The sequence below is a fragment of the Sminthopsis crassicaudata genome, chromosome 5 (genome assembly GCF_048593235.1).
Source record: "Sminthopsis crassicaudata isolate SCR6 chromosome 5, ASM4859323v1, whole genome shotgun sequence".
NCBI lineage: Eukaryota > Metazoa > Chordata > Mammalia > Dasyuromorphia > Dasyuridae > Sminthopsis > Sminthopsis crassicaudata.
Genome location: NC_133621.1, coordinates 147,753,694 through 147,778,380, shown reverse-complemented (window position 1 = coordinate 147,778,380; position 24,687 = coordinate 147,753,694). Strand labels below are relative to the sequence as shown.

Sequence of the window (24,687 nt, the reverse complement as noted above, 5' to 3'; positions counted from 1 at the left end):
CTGCAGTGGATTAAAGCAAACAGGGTTAAGTGATTTACTCAGAGTCATACAACTAGTAAGTATCTAAGGCCAAATTTGGATTCAGGCCTTCTTGACTCCAGGCCCAGGATTCTATCCTTCCTCATAGCTTGTTACCAAATCCTACATATTATAAGCCTACTCCATTTGTCAATCTTGATTCTTCATAGCCTATTATCAACATAAGGCTTTAGACTATTCTATTTTGCTAATGCTAATTATAAATATTTACATTTATTATTAACTTCTGGATAGGATAAGTAGAATAAGTTGTGATTTCATAAGCATCCTAAGATACATAGAGGTAGTAACTAATTCAAGAGACTCTTTAGATATAGATATATGTGTGTATATAGATATAGATAGATAGATAGATATTTAATAGGCACCAACAGTAAAATGTGAACCCATCTTCCTTTGAATGCAGATCTTCCTGACTTCAAATATCATGTTCTATCCACTGGGTAGCTACCTCTAATGCAATTAAAATATGTCACATAAAACCAGTTGATCCCTTCAGTAAAGATGAATTTCTTGGTGACCTATCAGTGTCCTATAACTGCTTAATGGTCATATTCCTAAATGCCAGCTATCTTGCTGAGAAACATCCATTTCCCCCAGCACTTCAATGATGACTTCCCATCTGGCTGAATTTCATTCTAAGCAGCATTAAAAGAAATGATTTTAAACAGTAACCATTTATGTTAAGTTGATCCAGACTTATATTGGAATTCCATACAGAAGTCTGCAGAAGGACATGAATAATGAGGCAGTGATCCGGAAAACTCATTGAGTAAATAAAATGAATTTACACAGCACTTTGTATTTTAAATTGCATTATAACCTTTTTACTGCATTAATTATTCTAAATAACAGTTCATTTCACAACAGGGGAAGGTTGTTGAACAGATAGAATCTCCTTTGTCTGGGGGCAATTTGGGTTTAGTCTCATTGGGAGACAAATGGATTCACTAAATGAGTCACCTAAGTCTTGACTAACCCTAAGAGTATGATGTGTAATTCAGGGGTTCTCAAACTACAGCCCGTGGGCCAGATGTGGCCCACTGAGGACATTTATGTGGCTCAGTTATGGCAAATGGGCTGAGGGGCGGAGACAGAATGTGAGGTTCTGTTTTTACTATGGTCTGGCCCTCCAACGGTCTGAGGGACAGTGAACTGGCCCCCTATTTAAAAATTTTGAGGACCACTGAGTATATTTTCTATTCTTCAAGTTTTTCTCATTTGGAGGTTAGGGACTGACATGTTAAAAAAAAAAAGTTCCAGGAAGGGTTTTTAGTCCCATATTTCAAACATTCATTTCATCCTGGATAAGATAGAAAAACTTTGTTTTAGAGGTTGAAAGAACATTTCAATAAAGAAGGAAATTCTCCTGATTTATAGGCTCCCAAAAGGGAATCATCTAGTGATAATCACAGGTAGGTTTAATCAATTCTTCTCCTTTCCTTCAAGTAACCTACAACTCAACCACTCCCCTCTGTTGTTTTTGCTGTTTGTCCTTGAAGAAGACCAATGACATCAGAAAGATGATGTCTTGACTGGAAAGTAAAATGGATTTAAGTCTGTACAAAGTCACCAAACTCATTTTCTCTTATGTAGCCATCTGGGATAGCTAGAGATATCGTGGCAAGATACAGATCAAGAAGACTGAAGATGGCCCAGAGGCAGTGGGAGACCTTGGCCTTTTTTATGTAAGATCTTTCCCAAGTCTTAGTTTGTCACAGGCAATGACCATTCAGTGATGAAGGCTAAGGTTTAAAAAAAATGAGGCAAAAAATGGCCTCTTTTACTTAGTCAAAAAAAAAAAAAAATCAAATCTGAGAGTGGAAATCTCTCAGTGTATCTGACCAAAATAGACATAGTTGCTATTTACACTCTTCCTAAGCCTTCAAATCCCAAATAGTGATAAAGTGAAAGTTGTGCTGAGACCTGTTGTGAGCTAATCAGTGAGAGCCAGAGTGACTTGGGTTTAAGGCATGGTCAATAAATCATAGATGAAACTATTGTTATAAGAAAGAGACAGAGAAAAACAATGATAGAGAAGGAGAGAGCTAAAGAGAAAGAGAGGGAGAAACAATGGGAGGAAAAGAGAAAAACAAAGGGAGGGACAGAGAGAGACAGATGGAGAGAGGGATGGACAAAGGGAAGAAGAGAGAGAGAGAGAGAGAGAGAGAGAGAGAATTTTTGTTGCCAGTTTACTGACATGAACAGTTTTCAAACTCCTCAAATATGACAGCAAGAAAATGAGATCTCTCTTGTCACTGCCTATGACATTTAATTGCTGATTTGGTCCAATAACTCTTGGAGACTTTCAATTTAATGTAGCAGCATAATAATTGTTTGTTTTTCTTCTTCCTGACTATCTCTAATCACTTTATTTCCAACTTGTACAAGGACTGATAAAGGACATGTGCTTCACTAAGAAAATAACAGCTTGTCTTTGAATCATGTTTAGCTAAAGAACAAAAATTTTGGAGACAGAAGTTTTCAGTCCTGGTTGTTTAGAATTTTTGTGGGGCTTTTTTTGTTGTCTGTTGTTGTTTTAATAAAGGAACATTTTTGTATTTCATTCTTTTGTTACTTCTGTTCAGTTTCTATATGGAAACTTTTAGTTTTCCATCTCTTAAAATATGAGATATTAAATTTGAGAGACATGTAAACTGGGCAATTTATAACAGTTCTCACCCCACTTATTTTCTGTGTTTTTCTATTCCCAATTATTAATGCTAATAGTTGGGTATTGGTGAAATAAGGACCTTTGCTTAAGATTCTTTACTCTTCCTTTCTGTACTTTTTGGTTTAGTGCAGAATTATAGTTTATAAAGGTAAAAGGCTTCATTGACAGTCTGGCTAATTATTTTTAACTTGCCAAGTGAGAACACTTTCAAGAGTTCTAAATGGGGAACCAATCCACAGAGCCACCAAAGGAATAATTCAGTGTGATTATTTTTCATCTTGTTATTCCTCTGTTTGAAAAACTCCTTTTGAGTATACTAATCAAGTTGTGAGAGGGAAATGATGCAGTTATTCATAATTACAGTGTGTTAGTGTCTTTTAATCAGAGTATCAATACCTATATACTGAAATGGGCAAACTTCTCAATGATGGATCAGCTTAGAAAATAGCTTCCTTTGGTTGCCAGCTCACTGTCTATTTCTTGAGTTAATTTACTTGGTCTCTATCTGTTTTATCTGCTTGGTTGGAGATAATAATTTTGATGAATAAATGTTCTAGCATTTGATAAATACTTGAAATGGAATTCAAAGTTTGCTGCATATCTGATGTTATCATTGAATTTAAGTCTACAATAAATAACATATTTTAAAATAAATTTGTCATCCACATTCAATGTGAATTAACTTTTCCAAGACTATAGGAGACTATGAGATTATTTATTTCCCAAATAAAAGTTAATGTCTTTGAAGAATTAATGATAATTCATCCCATAGTAAACCCTAAATCTCAAATGGAGACAGGTGGTTGGCTTAGTAGATAGATCATTAGGCCAGGAATCAGGAGGACCTGAATTCAAATCAGGTTTCAGACACTTACTAACTGTGTGACCTGGAAAGTCATTTAACTTCTATTTGCCTTAATGCACTGGAGAAAAAAAATGACTAAGCATTTTAAGTATCTTTCCCAAGAAAACCTCATGGCCAGTATGGTCCATTGGGTCATGAAGATTCCAACAAAACTCAATTAACAACAACAAAATTTTCAGGTACCATCTGCTGCCAAAAAATCAAATATATTGTAATTATTTTATACATAGTATATATTTTACATATATAGTATATATTTTATGTATAGTATTTTCAAAAATATCCATAAATATATGAATATGCAGAAATATATGCATGCTTATATGTATGTGTAATATATAATATATATATATATATATATTTTGTCATGAGAAGATGCAAAGCAACAAGAGGCAAAGATCTGGAGTATTCAGCAACTAATTCTGTAGCCCTTTCAAAGTCGTATCATTAGAGAAACCAGTTAACAAGTAATATGATGATGTTTTTGCAATTTGACTGTATTTCAGGAGAGCCCTGTCCAGAAAATGGGAGGAGTCCAGGCTCTGTGTCCACCCACCATAGCTCACCGAGAAGTGACTATGCTGCGTACACCAACAGCAACCATGCTGCTCCCAGCACTAATGCTTCTCCACCTGAAGGGTTTGCATCACACAGCCTACAAACCAGCGATGTGGTCATACATCGTAAAGAGAACGAAGGATTTGGCTTTGTCATCATCAGTTCCCTGAACAGACCAGAGTCTGGTTCCACAATAAGTAAGTGGCTAATTCTATGGACTTTTACTTAAGTGTGAAATCGATTTATGTGTTTGCTAAATAAATGATTGAATGAAATGTAGGTTTGCATGTGAAAAGATAGATCAAGAGGAAAAGAGGAAAAATGGAAGAAAGGGAGGGAGGAGAGAGACAATGTGTATATATATATATATATATATATATATATATATACATATGAGTATGTGTGTGTGTGTCTGTAAAATAGTCATAGGTGAAACTGTTCTTCTAACCTATAAGCTGAAAGCAGCTTCTACTTCCTCAGTTTCTGTTAATCCAAAGTTTTCTGAGGCTACTCAGACCTATTCTGATGACATGTGTCTGTCAAGTAGAGTATTCCTGAAGTAATCGCAACAGCTGGTCTGAAAATCAAATTGTAAGGCAGACAAAGGAAAACAATAGTGGATAAAGTGGTGAGTTAAGTTTACGTTGAAAATTACCAAAAAAATGTGTAGATTAACCATAGCAGTGGTTATATATTGGAACAAAGGACTCATAATATTAGAAAAAACTTGAAGGCAAGTAGAGAGGGATAGAGGAAATGGTTTTCTTTTTGTACACAAACTGAGAAGTTTGAGGATTCCTCATTTACATGCAGGCAATAAGACAAATGGAATTGACATGGCCTAACCAGGAAAATAAAAAATATGGCCTTCATTCTATCCTTATACATTTACTTAATAAATTAAGTGATTGTAGTACTCAAATAACTTTTGAGAGGAAGTAAAGATCAGGTGGTATCAAAGCTGTCCAGATCTTGGGCAAAAATGAGAACTTGATTAGTGTAAAGTTATCTTTATTGGAAATGTACCAGTCCCAAATGCAGAGGAGAATTACTCTGCTTAGCAGCATCAATGACAAATGTGTGAATGAAAACCACAGAAGAAGCATTCAACCTCAGCACATCCAGCCAAGGGATGAAGTCCATAAATCTGAAAGTACAATTTCATTTCTCTTCTTCATGATAAACTGTAGAAATAAATCGGATCTTTACATGCAGATTAAAAGCTGGATTTTTGTCAGTATGATGGAGTCAACAAGATTAAAAGCACACAAGACTAAAGATTTCCATGAATTATATAAACACCCTACCAATAATTTAGTCTTGTCAAGATATTCACAGGAAACTTTAGCAGTCATTCCTTTCAGATGTTTATTTGAGCAGAGACAAATCTAAATCAAGGGAACACAATATAAACAAGGCTAGTAAAGGACTCTTACCATCACATTCATCAGGGAGAGATGGCAATGACTAATAAAATGAAAGAAGAAAAAGGGTTAGATCCAAAATGGAAAGTGCACTGATATTACAAGTATTAAATATTCATTAAATGAATTTAAATTAAATTCATTTCTTTAAATGAATTCACTTAAATTCACTTGGATCCATTTCTAAATAGAAATAATGGAAATGTGAATGAATTCATTACAAACAGATACAATAAAAACCTTTCTACTAGTAAAACATTCAAGATGTAGAAAGGAATAGATCTCCAGAATTCTCCAATATCTCCTCCAAATAACACCTGTTCATTGCTTTTCTGCAGTGTAACCAGGATATAAAAGAACAAAGTTAAGCATTTCTAAAATGAATATCATTTTCTGATACTTTCAAAAAGGAAACCATCCTCCCCTGTCATTCAAAAGGATACTCCTTGTCTATCTTTTCCTCATCATTTCATTTTTTATGATCAAGAACTCCAAAATGTGCATTGCTTTTTGTTATCTCAGAAAAGTAAAGACCATCCCAATAACATTTATACTTTAATCTATATAGTTTATAATCAGCAACATGCCCATAAAAAGTTCCAATGACTAATGTTCTTTAGGGGACTATGTTTAACATTGAACCTCTATAATAACTTTGAACTCTAATTTTGAAGAGTAATGCTAAGTGCTTCATGAATGTTAAAATATCTATTTGGTTCCACAGAGCCTCCTTCAAAACTATCAAGGGTCCTTGTAATTCCACAACAGTGTGAAATAGATATTAGAAGCTGGCAACTCCAGAATCTCAATCATTTCTCAAGAGGTTCAGTTTTTTTTCTTAGCCCAGGAGACTTTACATATTCAATGTTGTTTTCTTGTCTGCAAAAGCCTTTTTTTCCCAGGATGACAAGCAAAGCATGTGTCCTTTCAAGGAACGTAACATTACTTCTAGATCATCTTACCTGTAAGGAATGAGATCAACTTATACCCATCCACTCAGTCTTTAATATTGTTCCCTGTACATCATGGGGAGTCAATTAAATCAACTCTCAATAAACACCATCCACTCTTTCAGAACAGATAGACAAAAACCACTATCCCATCCTTATGTGTCAGCTTTTGGGAAAATTTTCAACAGCGAAGTCTCTTTCTCAACTATCTATCTGTCTCTAGCCTAAGTTCCAGTAAGACAGAGTAGCCATATCACCTTACTTCTTACCACTACCATAATATAGTAGAGATCTTACCTGGCAGAATCCTCTTTACAACATTCCTTAGGTTAAATCAAAATTTGACTCTTTGTAACTTAGAATGATTTATTGATTCAATCTTTCAACAAAAATCTGTTGGTACCTACCACGAGAAGGGCAAAGTACTAGATGTTGGAGAAATTAAACACTTAAAATATTTTGGAACTTAAAGTTTCTGGGTTGGAATGAGGAAAAGAAACAAAGCTTTCATAATGTTCATTTAATCCTAAGGGCACCAGAGATGCACAACATATGGAGTCTTAAATGGGGAACTCATAGAGGAGGGTAGACATGTCCTTAGATCCCACACAACTACTTCAAAAGTTTTCTATTCTATTCTATTCTTCTGTTCTGTTTTGTTTTGTTCTATTCTAACACTATCCTAAAGCATAAATTTCTTCTATAATAAAAATTAATAATAATAATATTTACATGACACTATTATTATGTGCCAGGCACTAAGCTGAATGATCTAAAATGTTATTTTATCTCATCTACTAGGTACTAATAAAGTTGCCATCTTATACATAAAGACACTTAGGAGTTAAGGAGTTTTCTCCAAGTCATACAGGCTAGTAAGAGTCTGAGGCCAGATTTGAACTGAGGTATTCCTGACTCCAAGCCAGATGCTCTAACCACTGTATCGCCTAGCTGCCCATAATAAGAAATTCATGTACTGGGCTCAAGGATTTGAAATTGTTATGAAGCCTTGTTTCACTGCAGCCAGATAAGATATCTTTATATCTATATAGCCATATGTATATATGAATAGATATGTTTACATACACATATTCTTATATGTATTATTTATAAATATATATGTATGACAACTCTAGTATATTTGTGTGTATATATATATGTGTGTGTGTGTGTGTGCATGTGTGTGTACATGTATTTCTATCAAGAAAGAAGAATGAGCTGGAGAACCTGTACTTAACATTCCCCTTCCAGACAGCTATAAGGAGAGTTAGTCTCTGATAAGGCTCATCACATAAGACATCAACTCCCCGCAGGCTAATGAGGCATGAACCTTGGTTGTCATTAAAGGCAGTAAATGAGAAGTAGGTTTTTTGGACAATCAAGAAGTGTCATTGCTATGGAATTTTCAGAAAAAAAACATTGTAAGAATTATTTGGCAACATGCTACCACTGGGGTAAGAGGAGAGCCAACTAATTGTCTCTGGGGATGCCCTCTCTATACTCCAAAGTGGCAAACAGGGCACTTTGTCCCCAGAGGCCTAATTATTCTCACTTTTTAAATTTTTGATAATAATTAAAGCATCTTAACAAAAATAAAGCAAATTTAATAAAAAAGGGAAACCTTGAAAGAACTCAGGAGTCAGCTTCTGGATCTTTCATCTTATTCAAAATTGGATATTTATTAATATTCCTTCTAATAACCCCTATCACTTTCACATTATTAAGGGCTTTTCTTATACCAGAGTCAGCATGATGTGATGGGTAGAAAGGCATACTGATTCGAGTCCTTTCTCCAACACATACCCCTCTGTAATCCTGGACAAATCACAACTCCTCAGTGCAACTCTCTAAGATTATCAGTTGTAAAGAAGATTGCTATCTGAATTAGTAAAAGTACTTTCTAGGAGTTCCATTTACCAGAGAAATTGGAGGTTTAGTCTCCATCTCTATCCGTTCCTAATAAAAGCATTTCTTGATCTACCTCAATTCTAGTACCTTCCCTCTGTTGATAATCTCCAATTTAAACTACATGAAAATGGTTGTACATAGCTATTGACACATTGTCTTTCCCTTTTAGGTAGTGACCTCCTTGAAAGCAGGAATTAGTTTTCTTTTGCCTTTCTTTGTATACATAATACTTACTTAAAACAGTGTTTGGCTTCTATTAATAAATATTTATTAAGTGACTGAAATAGATAATGCAAGTATTATTATCCCCATTTTACAGATGGGATAATTGAACTTCAAAAAGGTTTATGTGCCTTGCCCATAGCCATATTGCAAGTATCAGAGCTGGAACTCAAATGCAGATTTTCTGACTTTAAGAGCATTATTATTTCCTTTGCAAAAACAGCACAAACATTGTTAAAACATGTTGTTTCCCAACAAAAGAGGAATTCCACAGTGGAATTGATAAATAAACTATTCTTGCTTCTGTAGGCACCAAAGATACAATATGTATACATAAATATAACACATATACAACTAGAGAGAAGGAAGAGGGAAGGTGGAGAGAGACAGAGACAGACACAAAGAAAGAGAAAAATAAAGAGAAAGCATCATATAGTAGAATGGGCATTGGATGAGAATTCAGAAAACTCAGGTTTTAGCCTTGGTCCTGCTACTCAAGTGATTGAATAATGAATGGAAAAGCATTATTAAATATTTACTGTTTGTCAAACATTGAACAGAGGGGAGGAGGAGTTGGTACAAATAAAAAAACCAAGACAGTCCCTACTCTCCATTTCCCATTCCAATGGGATAAACAACACACATCATGTTTAAGAAATAGTTCTACTCTAATAGAAATTTCCAAATGATTTTCAAGGACAGTGTTAGAATCTGTAAACACCTATGGAAAGGAGGTTTGCCTTTTGGTTATAAGAAGGGAGATAATGAAAGTTACCATCTGAAGCAGCACAAGGATATATACAGATACAAGAGACGTTATCTGGTTATCTCTTCTTCATCACTCAGTTAAGAAAACTGAGGCCCACTGAGCCTACATGATTTCCTAAAATCCTGTACATATTATAGTATAGTACTGCCAGTCAAATAACCTAGGTTCACATCCCATCACTAACACTCATTGGATGTTCTGGGCAAGAAATTTAATCTTCGAGCCTCAGTTTCCACATCTTCAAAATGGTGATAAATCATACAGGTTATTCTTCCCTCATCAGGTTATTGCCAGGTTCAAAAGAGGTACTACATATGAAATACATTTTAAACCATATATAAATGTTATGGTTGTTTGTCCTATTATTGTTGGGTCTATAAAAGACTCCAAAAGCCATTTTAAGACTTCCTCAAAAGTCTTAGTACAGCTTTAAGCTTCAAGTTCTTCTTCTTCTTCTTCTTCTTCTTCTTCTTCTTCTTCTTCTTCTTCTTCTTCTTCTTCTTCTTCTTCTTCTTCTTCTTCTTCTTCTTCTTCTTCTTCTTCTTCTTCTTCTTCCTCCTCCTCCTCCTCCTCATTCTCCTCTTCCTCCTTGTCCTCTTCTTTCTTCTTCCTCTTCTTTTTTCTCTTATTTTTCCTCTTCTCTTTTTCATCCTCCTACTTTTTCCCCCTTTTCTTCCTTCTCTCCATTATCAGCTTTCTCCTTCCCAAACTACCTTTCATTTAATATTTTTATATTTATTCTTTATATGTATATATATACATATATATATATACTAACATATATCATGTATATATGTGTATGTGTATGCAAAGGTGTGATCCTTTGTATTTCCCATTCAAATGTAAGTTCTTTGGGAATAAGGATTACTTCATTCTGTATGATCATAGTTCCTGGCACATAGTGGGCATTTAACAAATGCATGTTAATTTATTCATTGCTCCCTCTTCATATATCCATTCCATCATACAGGGATTGTATTTCAGTAAGTTCCATGTTGATTAACATATTTTGTCGAAAAGCAAAATTATTTTGATTGACAAACTTGGTTATGTCGATCCAAGGTTGAATGTGACTCAGTGGGGGTGTAAATACCCAAGAAGCCAAAGTTTCCGTCTTGTATCTCACAACCACACTGTTGAAATCCTTGTGTATTCAAACAACTTGACAAATATTTATTAAACATCTATTCCATACACTATGCTAGAAATGTCAGGAGTAGAACAGAGATCTCAGCACACATTTGTCAATCTGACCACGACCTTTGATACTGTCAGTTCATCAATATCTTATGTCCGTTCCATGATGTCATGCTGTCTTGAGTTTTGGATGATGGACACTATCCCACTCACCAGTAGAGTGAAAAAAGGCTATGTATTTGTTCCCATGCTTTTTAGCATGGGATTTTCATGTGCGTTGTCAGATACCTTCAGCGAGAAAGAAAACACCATCAAGATCAACTACCAAGGGACAATAAATTATTTAACTTGAAAAGGCTACAAGCCAAGGCTAAAGTGGAGGGAGAGTTGGTGTGTGAAGTTTTGTTGGCAGATGATTGCACACTCAATGCACCCTGAGGCTGAGATACAACAAAGTGTGGTTTGATTCTCTGCTGCTTCTGCTAATATTCTGCTAACACATAATACAAAGAAAACACAGATTCTCTACCAGCCAAGCACCACACCAACCATAAATTGAAAAATATTGAAGACTATAGATGAGTTTGCTTAACTTGGCAGTTAGGATACTTTCCAGGGATGTACTCACAGAGGGTGAGAGGCCAGAGCTAGCTCACTGTTGGGGAAGCTTCAAAAGAAAGTATGGGAAAGAAGAGGTATCAGTCTGCCTCCCCAATTCAAGGTCTACAGACCCATTGTGCTGACCTCATTGTTGTATGACTGTGAAACTGGACAATACCAGAATCAAGCCAAGAAATTGGATTGCTTCCATTTGAATTGTCTTGGGAAGATTATGAAGGTCACCTGACAGGATAAGATAATAAACACTGAGGTCCTTTCTCAAGCTAAACTGCCAAATACTCCAACTCTACAATGCTGTTGGGCTGCCCTCATTGTTAGAATGCCAAATGTATGTTTGACTAAAAGAATATTTTATGGATAATTCACACATGGCAAGAGCTCACATGGAGAGCAGAAGAAATAACATCAGGACACTTTCAAGGTGTCTCTGAAGAACTCAGAATCAGTTGTGAGACATGGGAGACACTAGCACAAGACCACTCAGCATGGCATGCCCCGTATCAAAGAAAGCATTGTGCTCCAAAGGTAAAGCAGAACAGCAGAAGTTCTGAAGAAATGTGAGATGTGCAGGTTTAGACAGCTCCATTCCAAAAACTGATGTGAACTATTTGTGCCTAGCTTGTGGTAGAGACTTCCAGCTTTTATTGATCTGATCAACCATAATTGGACCCATTGTGTCTTGACCTTGATATAATAATGTCATTTGGTCATCTTTGAGAACAAAGGACAATAACCAACCAATCATATCTGTACATACATCATGTATATGTATATATGTCATTATATATTCTATTTAAAAGTAAATTACTTGAGAAAGGAGATTGTTTCATACCTTGTATTTATACCTCTAATACCTAGCACAGTGCCTGGCAAATAAATGCATGTTAACTGATTCACTGTATTATTCTCTTCATTCAAGCCATCATACAATAGTTGAATTTAAGCAAATTCCATTTTGGGGTTAATATTTTAGCCAAAAGTAACATTATTCTTATTGACAAACTTGGCTGTGTCAATACAAAGCCAAATATGACTGCAGATGATTATGCAGATGAGAATAATCAGAATTTTTAATTGGTTTCTCATAACCATAAAGATGGAAACTGTTAATATTCAAACAATTTGATGGGCATTTATTAAGCACCTGTTCCATGATGGAAATTATGCTAGTCACTAGGGACACAAAGATAGATAAAAGAATCCTTGTTGCCAAGGAATTTCTATTTTACTGGTAGAATCCAACATATATTCAGATAAGTTAAAAAGAAAGTATATAGAAAATAATTTTTAAAAACAATTTCAAAAAAGAAACAGAGTAACTGAAAATGAAGGGGTATCAGTAAAGGTTTAATATAGAAAATATGAAATACACATAGAGCATTGGCCCTGAAATCAAGTGAATCTGAATTCAAATGTGATGTCAGACATTTACTAGCTATGGTGCCCTACGTAAGTCACTTAACCTTGCTTGCCTCAGTTGCTCATTTATAAAATGAGCTGAAAAAGAAAAAGGCAAATTTCTCCCATATTTTTACCAAGAAAACCCCAGATGGAGTCACCCAGAGTTATACAAAACTGAAACAATTCAACAACAACACAAAAAAGCAACGAGACTCTATCTGGAAACTATAATTTCATGAGAAGTCATACAAAAAATACATTTTGGGCTAGATTAATACAACATGCTAAAAGGTGGTATAATGTAATGGAAAAGGCTAAACTAGGATCAGAGAGATGACCTCTGACACTTGGTACCTATATGACCACAGTTAAAAGTGGTGTCTCAGTTTCCTCAACTGTAAATCTAAGAGTTTAGATCTGATAGCTACTAATATTTCTCGCAATTCTAATCCTATGAGGCTACAATACTGGAGCAACATTCTGAGCTTCTTCAGTTTTATTTTCTAAGGGTTAGTCCACAGTATGTCATTGGGCACTATGAAGTCAAAGTAGGAGAATTAAATGGCATTTTTCAGCTTTGCATTGATTGCTGATAAAAATCTTTTTCCACATTCATTGTTTTCCTAGTGTCAGCTGAGATACAATCTTGGTTATTAACAATCCTAAGAATGGTGAACACTGTAAACATTCCCATAATTTTTAGAAGGGGTGTGTGTGTGTGTGTGTGTGTGTGTGTGTGTGTGTGTGTGTGTGTGTGTGTAGGGGGAAAATATGGCTATGTCCATCAAGAGATGGCTTCTTCATAGACTTTGTCTTGCTCCTGGACTATTGAAATTCAAAAATTTTCTGGAAAATTAAATGCACCATTTTCAGATATTTTATGGCATCTTTAAGTTTAGCTGCATAAAATCAATTGAATAAAGTTGGATCATTGGAGAGTCAGATTAGCATAATGCCATCAACTCATCTAACAGATTATTCATTGTTTCACTGATTCAGCCAACAGGCATTTCTTAAATGCCTACTGAGTTTAGAGCACTGTGCTATGTACTGGAGGAACTAGAAAGCTTAGGTATGGCAATAAGATACCTTCATGGAGCCTACAATCTAGTGGGAGAATACATATACACAAATATATGCATAAAACATGTAAATTATATTGTGTATGTATAGAGAGAGGTAATACATACAAATGTGTATATAATCACATGGAAAAGAGGTGGTCTGAAGTAATGATCAAAATATTAGAGTAATGAGGACTTGGTTTTGAAAGCTACCTCTGACACTTATAAGCTATGTGATTTTTAGACAAGTTCTATAACTTCTCTGATTCTCTGCTCTCTCATCTGAAGAATGGGGACAGTAATATAGAGTGTTCCAAAAATCTTAGTGCAGTTTAAGCTTTAAAAGCTTAAAACTAATATAAAAAGTTTGTAATACAAAAAAAAAAAAAAAAAAAAAAAAAAGAAGAAGAAGAAGAAGAAGAAAAAGTTTGGCATATTCTGTGGAAAAGCTATCTACCTCACAGGTAAATCACATAACCACTATGAGAATAGATATATAAAATGTCCCTCAAACTTTAAAAGCAATATAGAAATGTCAGTTATTTTTAGAGTTGCAAAACCTTGCAATCTCTAAAAAGTCAGTGTATCTTAATGCATTTTAAGGGGAAAGCCAACTTTCCTCTAAATATATATCTAGAAATAACAGAATTATTACTGCTGCTCACTTCATCAAAGCCAAGATTTCATTTCTTTAAGAATTCACAATTTCATTATAGTGAGGTGTTAATTCACCAATACAGATTACAGTTCTTACCTTAGAAGAATCATTCATGTAGAGCTGGAAGGGACTAAGTGATATTTATGAGATGTTGTAACCTCAAAAATTTGTCAGTTGGTAGACAACTCACTAGTCAAAAGTCTCTCTGAACAAAACAAGCCCTCCCTAGGAAAAAAAAAATAGACTGTCATTGGATTCATACTTTAAAAACTTTTAAATTTACTTATTAGTCAACAAATATTTATGAAGTACTTACTATATTCAAAGTTCTGTTATTGTTTGTTCTTCATTCTCAAAGAGGACCACAATATCAGGACAGAGATGTCTTGATTTGCAAGTAAATTTGGATTTAAATGAAGGAAGGCTGTGAAAAGTCAGCTAGAGTCACAAAAAATAGTAAAATGTCTTTACCTTCAAAGAAAATAGGGTGTCCCAAAAGTGTTAGTGTAGTTTAAGCTTAGGAGAAGTTTGAAATACAAAAAAAAATAAAAAAATAAATAAATAAAAATAAAATATATATATATATATATGTATATATATATATATATATACATATATATATATATTGCAATACTCTGTGGAATAGCCATCTAGGTAAATTGCAAAGCTACTATGAGAATAGGTATATAAAATGTCCCCCAAATTTTAGAATAGAATAGAATAAAATAGAAATGTTTATTCTATTGTATATTCTAATAGTGGAAGCAACATGCAAACAAATAAGATATATATATATATATGTATATAAATATATATATATATATGTATATATATATATATATATATATATATACATATATATATATATATATACAAGGTACATGATAGTAATCTCAAAGGGAAAGAATTATTTGGGGGACATTAGGAAAGACTACCTTGCAAAGAGGTGTGATTTAAACTGAGTCTTGAAGGAAACCAGGAAAGTCAGAAAGTGGAGACAAAGAAAAAGCAAGTTAAAGACATCAGTGAGCTTGGAGGCAACAGTTGAGATGCATATAGACTATGTGAAGATATGTGAGCAAGGGTCCACATATTTCAGATATGAAGAAATAAAGAGGCAGACTGAAGATTAAGAAGGCAGATATACAAGTTTAGGATGAAAGGTGGGACATAGTTAAGTACCAGTTCATCTGAAAAAGACCTTGGATGTAGCAGAGGGGTAATCAACCTAAAAATTTAACATCAACCAACAATTGACGTGGAGGCAAAAGAAAACTAGTGTGATCTCTATATAATTTAACAAAAATCTTAGCAACTATTCTACCATTTCTGGAATGTTGTAGGGGGGTTTTAGATGCCACATTTTAAGAAGGATATTTGCAAATTTAATGGTGAGAGATGGAGATTATTTGAAGGAATAAGGGGTATTTACTAGAAAAGACCTCATGTGGGTTTTTTCACATTCTTTAAATATATGAAGAACTGTCCAGTAGAAGTGAAATTGCTAGTTTTACTTGCACCCAGAAGGCAGAACTGGCATCAGTAATTGGAAATTGCTCCAGGACAGATTTAACTTTGATCCAAGCAAAAACTTCCTCACAATTAGAATGCCTCAAAGAGTAAGTTGCTTCAAGATGTAATGAGCTTCCTAGAATTGTGCATCTTCAAGCAAAGCTTTTAGTTGGGAAGGAAAGGAAGGAAAGAAGGAAGGAAATGAGCATTTATTAATATGACTACTGTGTACTAAGCACTGCTCTAAGAGCTCTTTAATGTTCTCACTGTCCTCATAACAATCCTGGTAAGGCAGGTGCTATTATTATCTCTATTTTAAACATGAAGAAACTAAGATGTCTCGTCCAGGGTCTCTAAACTCCTAAGTGTCTATGGCTGCATTTGAATTTTGCTCTTCCTGACTCTAGATCTCAGGTTCTGTCCAGTACATCACCTTAGCTGCCTCTGGCTATACATGTAATGTGATTAATCAGTTAGACTTGGTATCACAGAATTTCTTAAAACATATGTAATACATAGCATATGAAAAAGATTATGGCATAAGGAATTTAGAATTAATTTAGTGATCCCAGTACTATAGTGATTAATCATGCCATTGGGCAGAACATTTTTCTCTCTGAAACTGTTTCCTCATCTATTAAAAAAATTTAAGGTGATTAGATTTCCTGGGATCTAAGTTCCCTTCCATGTTATTTGATTCTATAGGTTGTATATGGTAGGTTCCTTTTGATTCCAAGGTCAGCCATAATGCTAAGTCCTGCCTATGTGATAGTAAGCAAATCACTTGGTTTCTAAATGCCCTTAAATCTCTAAGATAAGTTATAGAAAGATCATTGATATGCCTTGGTGGAGAATGAAATTTCTCCCATTTCAGTAAAGTCACAGTAAAGAACTACATATTTATATGTACATATATATGCACATGTATGTATATCTACATTATATCTATATATATGTGTGTGTATATGGAAACTATATAAAAGAGGTGCTATTAACCACTTCTATTTTTTCTCATTTATTAACTAAAATAAACTGATTCCCATACTCTTTTAGCAGCATTATATCCCAACCTCAAACTATAAGGAAACCTTTTCTTAGAATTTCTTTTTTTTACATATTGATTTTTTTATTTAAAAGTTAAATACAATTTAATTTATACTCTAACATATTTAACATGTATTGGTCGACCTGCCATCAGGGGGGGGTGGAGGGAGGGAAAAAATTGGAACAAAAGGTTCGGCAATTGTCAATGTTATAAAATTACCCACGCAAATATCTGGTAAATAAAAACTATTAATAAAAAAAAAGTTAAATACAAAATAGAAAAAAAATTATTATATGCCAACAGGACATGAGAGGATTCAACATTTATTCTTTTTTTTTAATTTTTAATTTATTTTATTTTTTTGAGGCTGGGGTTAAGTGACTTGTCCAGGGTCACACAGCTAGGAAGTGTTAAGTGTCTGAGACCAGATTTGAACCCGGGTTCTCCTGAATTCAAGGCTGGTGCTCTATCCACTGTACCACCTAGTTGCCCTGACATGAGAGAATCCAAAATATAAAACGATAAAGTTTAAATTGAAGAAAGCCTATGTAATAAACACTATACATGGCCTAGAAGTTCTACAGTGACAAAGTACATTTACTTATTGCTAAAGTTATATGATAGCAGCTCACCTGTAGTTTATATTAGTCAATATCATTCACAGAGCTTGTGAATGTGCTTCAGAATTGGAGAGGGAGAGGCAGAAAGACAGGCAGGTGAACATCTATAACTCTAGAGAAGCTGATGTTAAAAATAAATATAACTCACTAAAACCATAGTGGGGGAAAGAAGATAACTAAGTGGTTTTGATCATTGGCTTAATCTCTTTAAAAATAAAGCTGCGTTAAGCATGTATACTTAAAGAAAAATTTAAAGTTTTTAGAAGAGTGAACAAATGAAAAAAAAATATAAAAAATAAAAGTTTACTACCTAGAAGAGGTTTTAGAAAAAGTAAAGGGAACCAGAAATGACAGATAATAGCAATAATCTTCCAGTTCACATGAACGAAGGCACTTAGCAAAGTACCTTGAGCAGGTGGTCATTCTCCAAGTATTATTTAATCTTTTTAATTATTGCCTCCTATTACTTCATCGCTTCCCAGATTTAAAAAAAAAAAAAAAACCCTTTAATGTTTCTACATTTGCCTACCTACTAAAATGCAGACTTCTGATGTTCAGGGAGCTCTTTGCTATGGCCTCAATCTCCCTTTTCTGAAACTTTCACTCCAGCCAAACTGTACCCATATGCCTTGTACTTTTTGTCTTCTGTGATTGGATTCATACCATTTCCCCCCAATGGATTGTGCTATTTTGTCCCTCTGTTCAGTTCGGTTCAACAAATAAATTTAGCACCTGGATTTCATTTCTGAATTAGAGTATATAGTAGAACAGATTTTTTTTTGGAAATTTAACTATTTTTTATTTTATTTTTTAATAGTTTTTATATACCAGATATATGCATTTACAACATTGACAATTGCCAAACCTTTTGTTCTAATTTTTCCCCTTCTCCCCCTCACCAGATGGCAGGTTGACCAATACATGTTAAATATGTTAAAGTATAAATTAAATACAATATATATATACATGTCCAAACAGTTGTTTTGCTGTACAAAAGGAATCGGACTTTGAAATAATATACATTTAGCCTGTAAAGGAAATCCAAAATGCGGGCGGACAAAAATATAGGGATTGGGAATTCTATGTAGTGGTTCATAGTCATCTCTCAGAGTTCTTTCGCTGGGTGTTTCAGTTCATTACTGCTCAATTGGAACTGATTTGGTTCATCGCATTGTTGAAGAGGGCCACATCCATCAGAATTGATCATCATACAGTATTATTATTGGAGAATATAATGATCTCCTGGTCCTGCTCATTTCACTCAGCATCAGTTCATGTAAGTCTCTCCAGGCCTTTCTGAAATTATCCTGTTAGTCATTTCTTACAGAACAATAATATTCCATAATATTCATATACCACAATTTATTCAGCCATTCTCCAATTGATGAGCATCCACTTAGTTTCCAGTTTCTGGCCACCACAAAGAGGGCTGCCACAAACATTCTTGCACATACAGGGCCCTTTCCCTTCTTTAAGATCTCTTTGGGACACAAGCCCAGTAGTAGCAGTGCTGGGTCAAAGGGTATGCACAGTTGGATAACTTTTTGAGCATGGTAGAACAGAAATTTTTAACAAAAAGAGATAAGAAAGAGGGAGAAAGAAATAAATTTTAGGGTCAGATTACTACATAAAGAGACACATAAAAATTAGAGAAAGCAAGTCAGTAAAAGAGGAGGAAAGTAGATCAATATGTCTGGAATGTATTACATTTTGAATGGAGCATGAGAGAAACTTGAACAAGTAAATTATAGCTAGATTGTCTTGAGGGTCTTGAGTACAAGATTAAGGAATTTAACTTGATTAAGTTGGCAATAGGGAACTACTAAAGGTTTTGTTTTGTTTTGTTTTGCTTTAAGCTTAGCAGTACCTGATCAGACTAGGACATTAGGAAAATTGCTAGAATAACAATAATGATAATGGGTGGAATGGAGAGATTTGAAAGTGGGAAAACCAGTAAAGAGGATGTTCCAATAGTCAGTGCAAGAAGGTATAAACCTCTGAACTATGATAATTTTATTGTCACTATGACCTAGCATTTAATTCTTTTATTGTTATTTAATTCTTCATATAGAAATAGCTTGCCTTTCCTAATAGGTGATAAAGTCCTCTAGTTCAAGAATAACAGTAATTAATGTCATTATTACAGCCAGCATTAACACATCATAGGTTTTTATCTATCATAAAGTGCTTTACAAACATTTTCATATAAAATTGCCTCAACAGCAGGGTATGATAGGTGCTATTATTATCTCCATTTTACAGATAAGGAAACTGAGGCAGAACAAGGCTAAAATAATTTGTTCAGAGTCATATATCTACTAGATGTCAAGCAAGAGAAAAACTATCTTCCTAACTCCAAGCCAAACCCTTTCTCCATTACACATTACAATACTTATCAGCCTCTTATCAGGTGCTCCTTGTTTCTATCCTCCACAACTCTGAAGCAGTGCCTTTCACACAGCAGGTATTCAATAAATAGTTTTTAGTTTGATCTGATTCGACTCAATCTTTATGAGACATCCATTCACAGTGGGGAAAGGAAACATATCCTGCTTGAGAGTTAGGATCCTGTAAGCCTCCCAGACCTAAACCAGGCTGTAGTACCTTCTCCACTCCCAAAAGTCAGCAAGACATATCTGTGAAAATGTAAAAAACAGCAGGTGATCACTTAGGAAGGAATTGTGTGTAAGCTAGTTTTCACACAGCATGAGAAATGATGCAATAATAAAGTGGAACTAGAGAAATGTCCCTATCTGATGTCCTCATACTGTGCAAATGATTTAGTAGACAGACTCAGAACACTACAGTAGCGACCCATCATGCATTGTTTTAGGAAACCAAAAGTAGGAATTAAAGTCTCTGATATGACTCCTACAGTCATGGATAGGTTGTCTAGCCTCTTTAGCTCCTATTAGTCTTCTGATACTCCAGGAAGTTTGCCCTAAGCTACTTTTTAAATAAATTCATTCTGGAGCCTAGAAACATAATTACATTATTGTAATTATAAATGTAATATGTAAATATTTATATTTATATATTATATATGATATAAATATATAAATAATAAATAAATGTAAATATGAAACCATTAGTGGTTTTATTTAAACCCTAGCAATAATTATATCATTCCTAATGGGAGTATTTGGGAAGTATCTCAAGATCCTTAGAAAAAAATTATCTTCAGTTACTTACCCTTTTCAAAATCCACATGAATTAAATATATTATTTGCACGGAGATTTTGTTGCATCATTATGGATAAATAGATAGGGCTAATAAGAATAAATAGATAAGCACCTATTATGTGCTAGCTGATGTGCCAATACTGGGAATGACCAAAAGCAGCAAGCAAGCCAGTCTCTACTCTCAAGAAGCTTAAATTCTAGTCGTTCTAATAGGGAAAGTCCACTGATAAAAGCAGGGGGAAAAGGGGAAAGAAGAGCTAGAAACAAAAAAATATATATATAAGAGATCAGGTGACTGGCAACAGGAGAAGCAGTCTGGAGAGACTTACAGATATGAGTGAGCAGCCATTTTTTCTTCAGAATATCATATCTTCTTGTTAATGAGAAAAGGCTAAATAGGAAGTATGAGTTTCCAAATCTTTTATATTGCTAGCTCTGTTCTCAGATCTAAATCAGACAGTTCCTGCCAATAAACATGAAAGAAACATAACAAGGTGTATTAAAATCAAAATTATCTGCTGTCTGAACACTGGAGTTGAGTAAAATGGAACAAGAATGCAAACATTTCCCTTTCTGAATTGTGAAACTCAATCTCAACTAAAACTCATTGAACTGTGAGAAGGAGCCTCTGAGGAAACTTCTGTGACTCTCGGTTATTCTCTAGAAGAAATAAAGAAACCCTATAGAAAACCTATGCATTTTAACGATTCATTGGAAGAAAGATTTGGGGCATTTTTCAAACTCTTTGAACTTAGAACATAAATCATAAGTTTTCCCCACCAGAGAATCATATTGTAGGAGGTTTTTATTGTTAGTTTTGTTGTTGTTTTATTGTGGCTTTTTTTATTGTGTTGAAAGAATCCCCAGGCAGTAAAGAAAGGTAGATGGCTTCTTACATTTCATCTCTTCTACTCTCTTAAAAGCTTGTTTAGGCCCAAATTTGTAAGGCCCAAAACTTTCCTCTGGGCTAAGGTTCTATAATACCTTGTTTCTCAAAAAAAAAAAAAAAAAAAAAAAGATAGATAAAATTGTAGCACAACTGAAAAACGTCCATTTATATGTAGGCTTTACCATTCTACCAATGAACTTACAATCACTGTTCCAATTCTATGGGGGAAAATTCATAATTTACAATTAGCTCCTCCAGAAGGCATACTTTTTAAAAATCCATTTATAATTTTATGTTGGAATATCAATTTAATACTATTTCCCCCCTCTTAAAACCTGTTGCAATTAAGAAAAAAGAAATTCGGGGCTCATGATTGTGTTATCATAGGTAGAAAAGATCCAATAATGTATCTGCATACAGTGAAGATTAAATGCAAGTATCATATTTTATATAGTCAAGTTCAATCTTACCTGCAGTGTTCAAGAGAATTTTTAAACATTACTTTAGACTGATGGTTTTCCAAGTTGAAAATTTATGAATTCTTTTTCTTTTAAAATACTTTTTAAAAATATTATTTCTATAATATATTTAGAAAGAATATATTTCTAGTTTAACCCATTTTTTCACTAAGGTAGATTATGATCCTTTGGGACTTGTAGGCTTTTACATTTTGGAGGCTTCCTCTTATACCTTGTGATGTAATGGGCATTAAGCAAAAGAAATTAACTATAATATGAAATTAGCAAATATGATAACCTTTTAAAAATGGAAACCAGAATTATTATCGACTTGTTTTACTAATAAGAAATATAAAAATAAGCCATTAATATGGCTCCATTCTTAATTTTGAACATAGCAAGGATGTGTAAAGTTATAAGAGAAAGAAAACTAAAATTATTAGATGACTTCTAAATTGAATGAATTTTAATTGAATGAATACTTTTTTTAAAATCTGATACTCTTTCCCTATCCTATCTAAACCCCGTTAAAAAGATTTTATTTATTTCTTCTACCACTGATAATTTTCTTGCTTAATATGTCTTGGATTCTTAAGCAAATTATTTTTAGACATAATATAACTATTTTTAATTTTCTTTTCCTAATTATATATAAACAAAAAGATTAAACATTTTTTAAATTTTGAATTAGAAATTCTCTTCCTTCCCCATTTTCTCCCTCATTCTTGAGAAGGCAAGAAATTTGATATAAATTATAAGTGCTTAGTCATGCAAAACATTTCCATAGCCACGTTGCAAAAAGGAAACACAGATCAAAATTATAATAATAATAAAAAAGAAAACATTTTTAAAGTATGCTTCAGTCTAAGTCCTTTCTCTAGCGGTGGATAGCATCATGAGTCTTTTGGAATTGTCTTAGAACCTTTTATAGGAAAATCATTCCCAGTTGATGCTTACATAATATTACTATTATTGTGTGCATTGTTCTTCTAGTTCTTCTCATTTCACTTTACATCAGTTGATATGTCTTGTGAAGTTTTTCTGAAAGTATCCTGCTTGCCATTTCTTATAGCATAATAGTATTCCATCACAATCATACATTTGTTCAGTCATTCTGCAATTGATAAGTATCAGTTCAATTTACAATTCTTTGCTAATGCAAAAAGAACTTTCAATATTTGTACAAATTGATACTTTTCCTTTGATTTAATTGGCCTATAGATCTAGTAGTATTGCTGCTTGGTTCAATAATTTTATACGTCTTTTGGCAGTTCTAAATTGCTCTCTAAGATGGTTGGATCAGTTCACAACTTCACCAACAGTGCATTAGTGTCCCAATTTTTCCTATACTCCTTCAACATTTGTCATTTTCCTTTTCTGTAGAATTAGCCAAACTGATAGGTGTGAGGTATTATTTCATAATTGTTTTTAATTTGCATTTCTTTAATCAATAATGTTTTAGAACTTTTTTTCATGATCATAAATAGTTTTTTAATTTGATGTTATTTTTTACCTTTCCACAGTCTTTATTTTTTAAATTAATTTTATATTTATAAAATTTTTTGACAGTACATATGCATGAGTAATTTTTTATAACATTATCCCTTGTATTCATTTTTTCCAAATTTTCCCCTCCCTCCCTCTACTCCCTCCCCTAGATGACAGGCAATCCCATATATTTTACATGTGTTACAGTATAACCTAGATGCAATATATGTGTGTAAATCTAATTTTCTTGTTGCACATTAAGAATTGGATTCTGAAGATATAAATAACCTGGGTAGAAAGACAGTAGTGCTAACAGTTTACATTCAATTCCCAGTGTTCCTTTTCTGGGTATAGCTATTTCTGTCCATAATATATATCAATAATATAATCAACTGGAAGTGAGTTGGATCTTCTTTATGTTGAAGATATCCACTTCCATCAGAATATATTTTCATACAGTATTGTTGTTGAAGTGTACAGTGATCTTCTGGTTCTGCTGATTTCACTCAGCATCAGTTCATATATGTCTCTCCAAACCTCTCTGTATTCCTCCTGTCATTTCTTACAGAGCAATAATATTCCATAACATTCATGTACCATAATTTACCCAACCATTCTCCAATTGATGGACATCCATTCATCTTCCAGTTTCTAGCCACTACAAAAAGAGCTGCCACATTTTGGCACATACAGGTCCCTTTTCCTTCTTTAGTATTTCTTTGGGATATAAGCCCAGCAGTAGCACTGCTGGATCAAAGGGTTGAACAGTTTGATAACTTTTGGGGCATAGTTCCAAATTGCTCTCCAGAATGGCTGGATTCTTTCACAACTCCATCAACAATGCATTAGTGTCCCAGTTTTCCCACATCCCCTCCTTAATTTGATGTTATTAAAAGTATTCAATTTACCTTCAATAATTCTTTTTATCTCTTATTTGATCATAAATTCTTCTCTTATCCATAGATTAAACAGGTTAAATGGTCCTTCCCCTAACCAAATTTGCTTATGGTATCACCTCTTAGGTTTAAATAATGTATCCATTTTGATCTTACCTATACATATAGTAATATCTTTCTTTTCATACTTTCTTCCAAATTGCTTTCCAGTTTTTCCAGCAATTTTTTGTCAAATAGTGAATTATTGTCCCAAAATCTTGGATCATTGGTTTTGTCAAACATTAGGTTATGAAGGTCATTTTCTAT

At 33.8% G+C, this 24,687-nt stretch overlaps 1 protein-coding gene across 5 annotated transcripts in view; it reads left to right on the top strand.

Moving 5' to 3' along the window:
* The window catches only part of MAGI2 (membrane associated guanylate kinase, WW and PDZ domain containing 2), a 1,692,369-nt gene that overhangs the window by 1,507,072 nt on the left and 160,610 nt on the right, over positions 1-24,687 (top strand). For all 5 annotated transcript variants that reach the window (XM_074268482.1, XM_074268481.1, XM_074268480.1 and 2 more), the window contains one exon: positions 4,085-4,333. In XM_074268482.1, the coding sequence (XP_074124583.1) occupies positions 4,085-4,333 (249 nt within the window). The remainder of the gene's footprint in view (positions 1-4,084; positions 4,334-24,687) is intronic.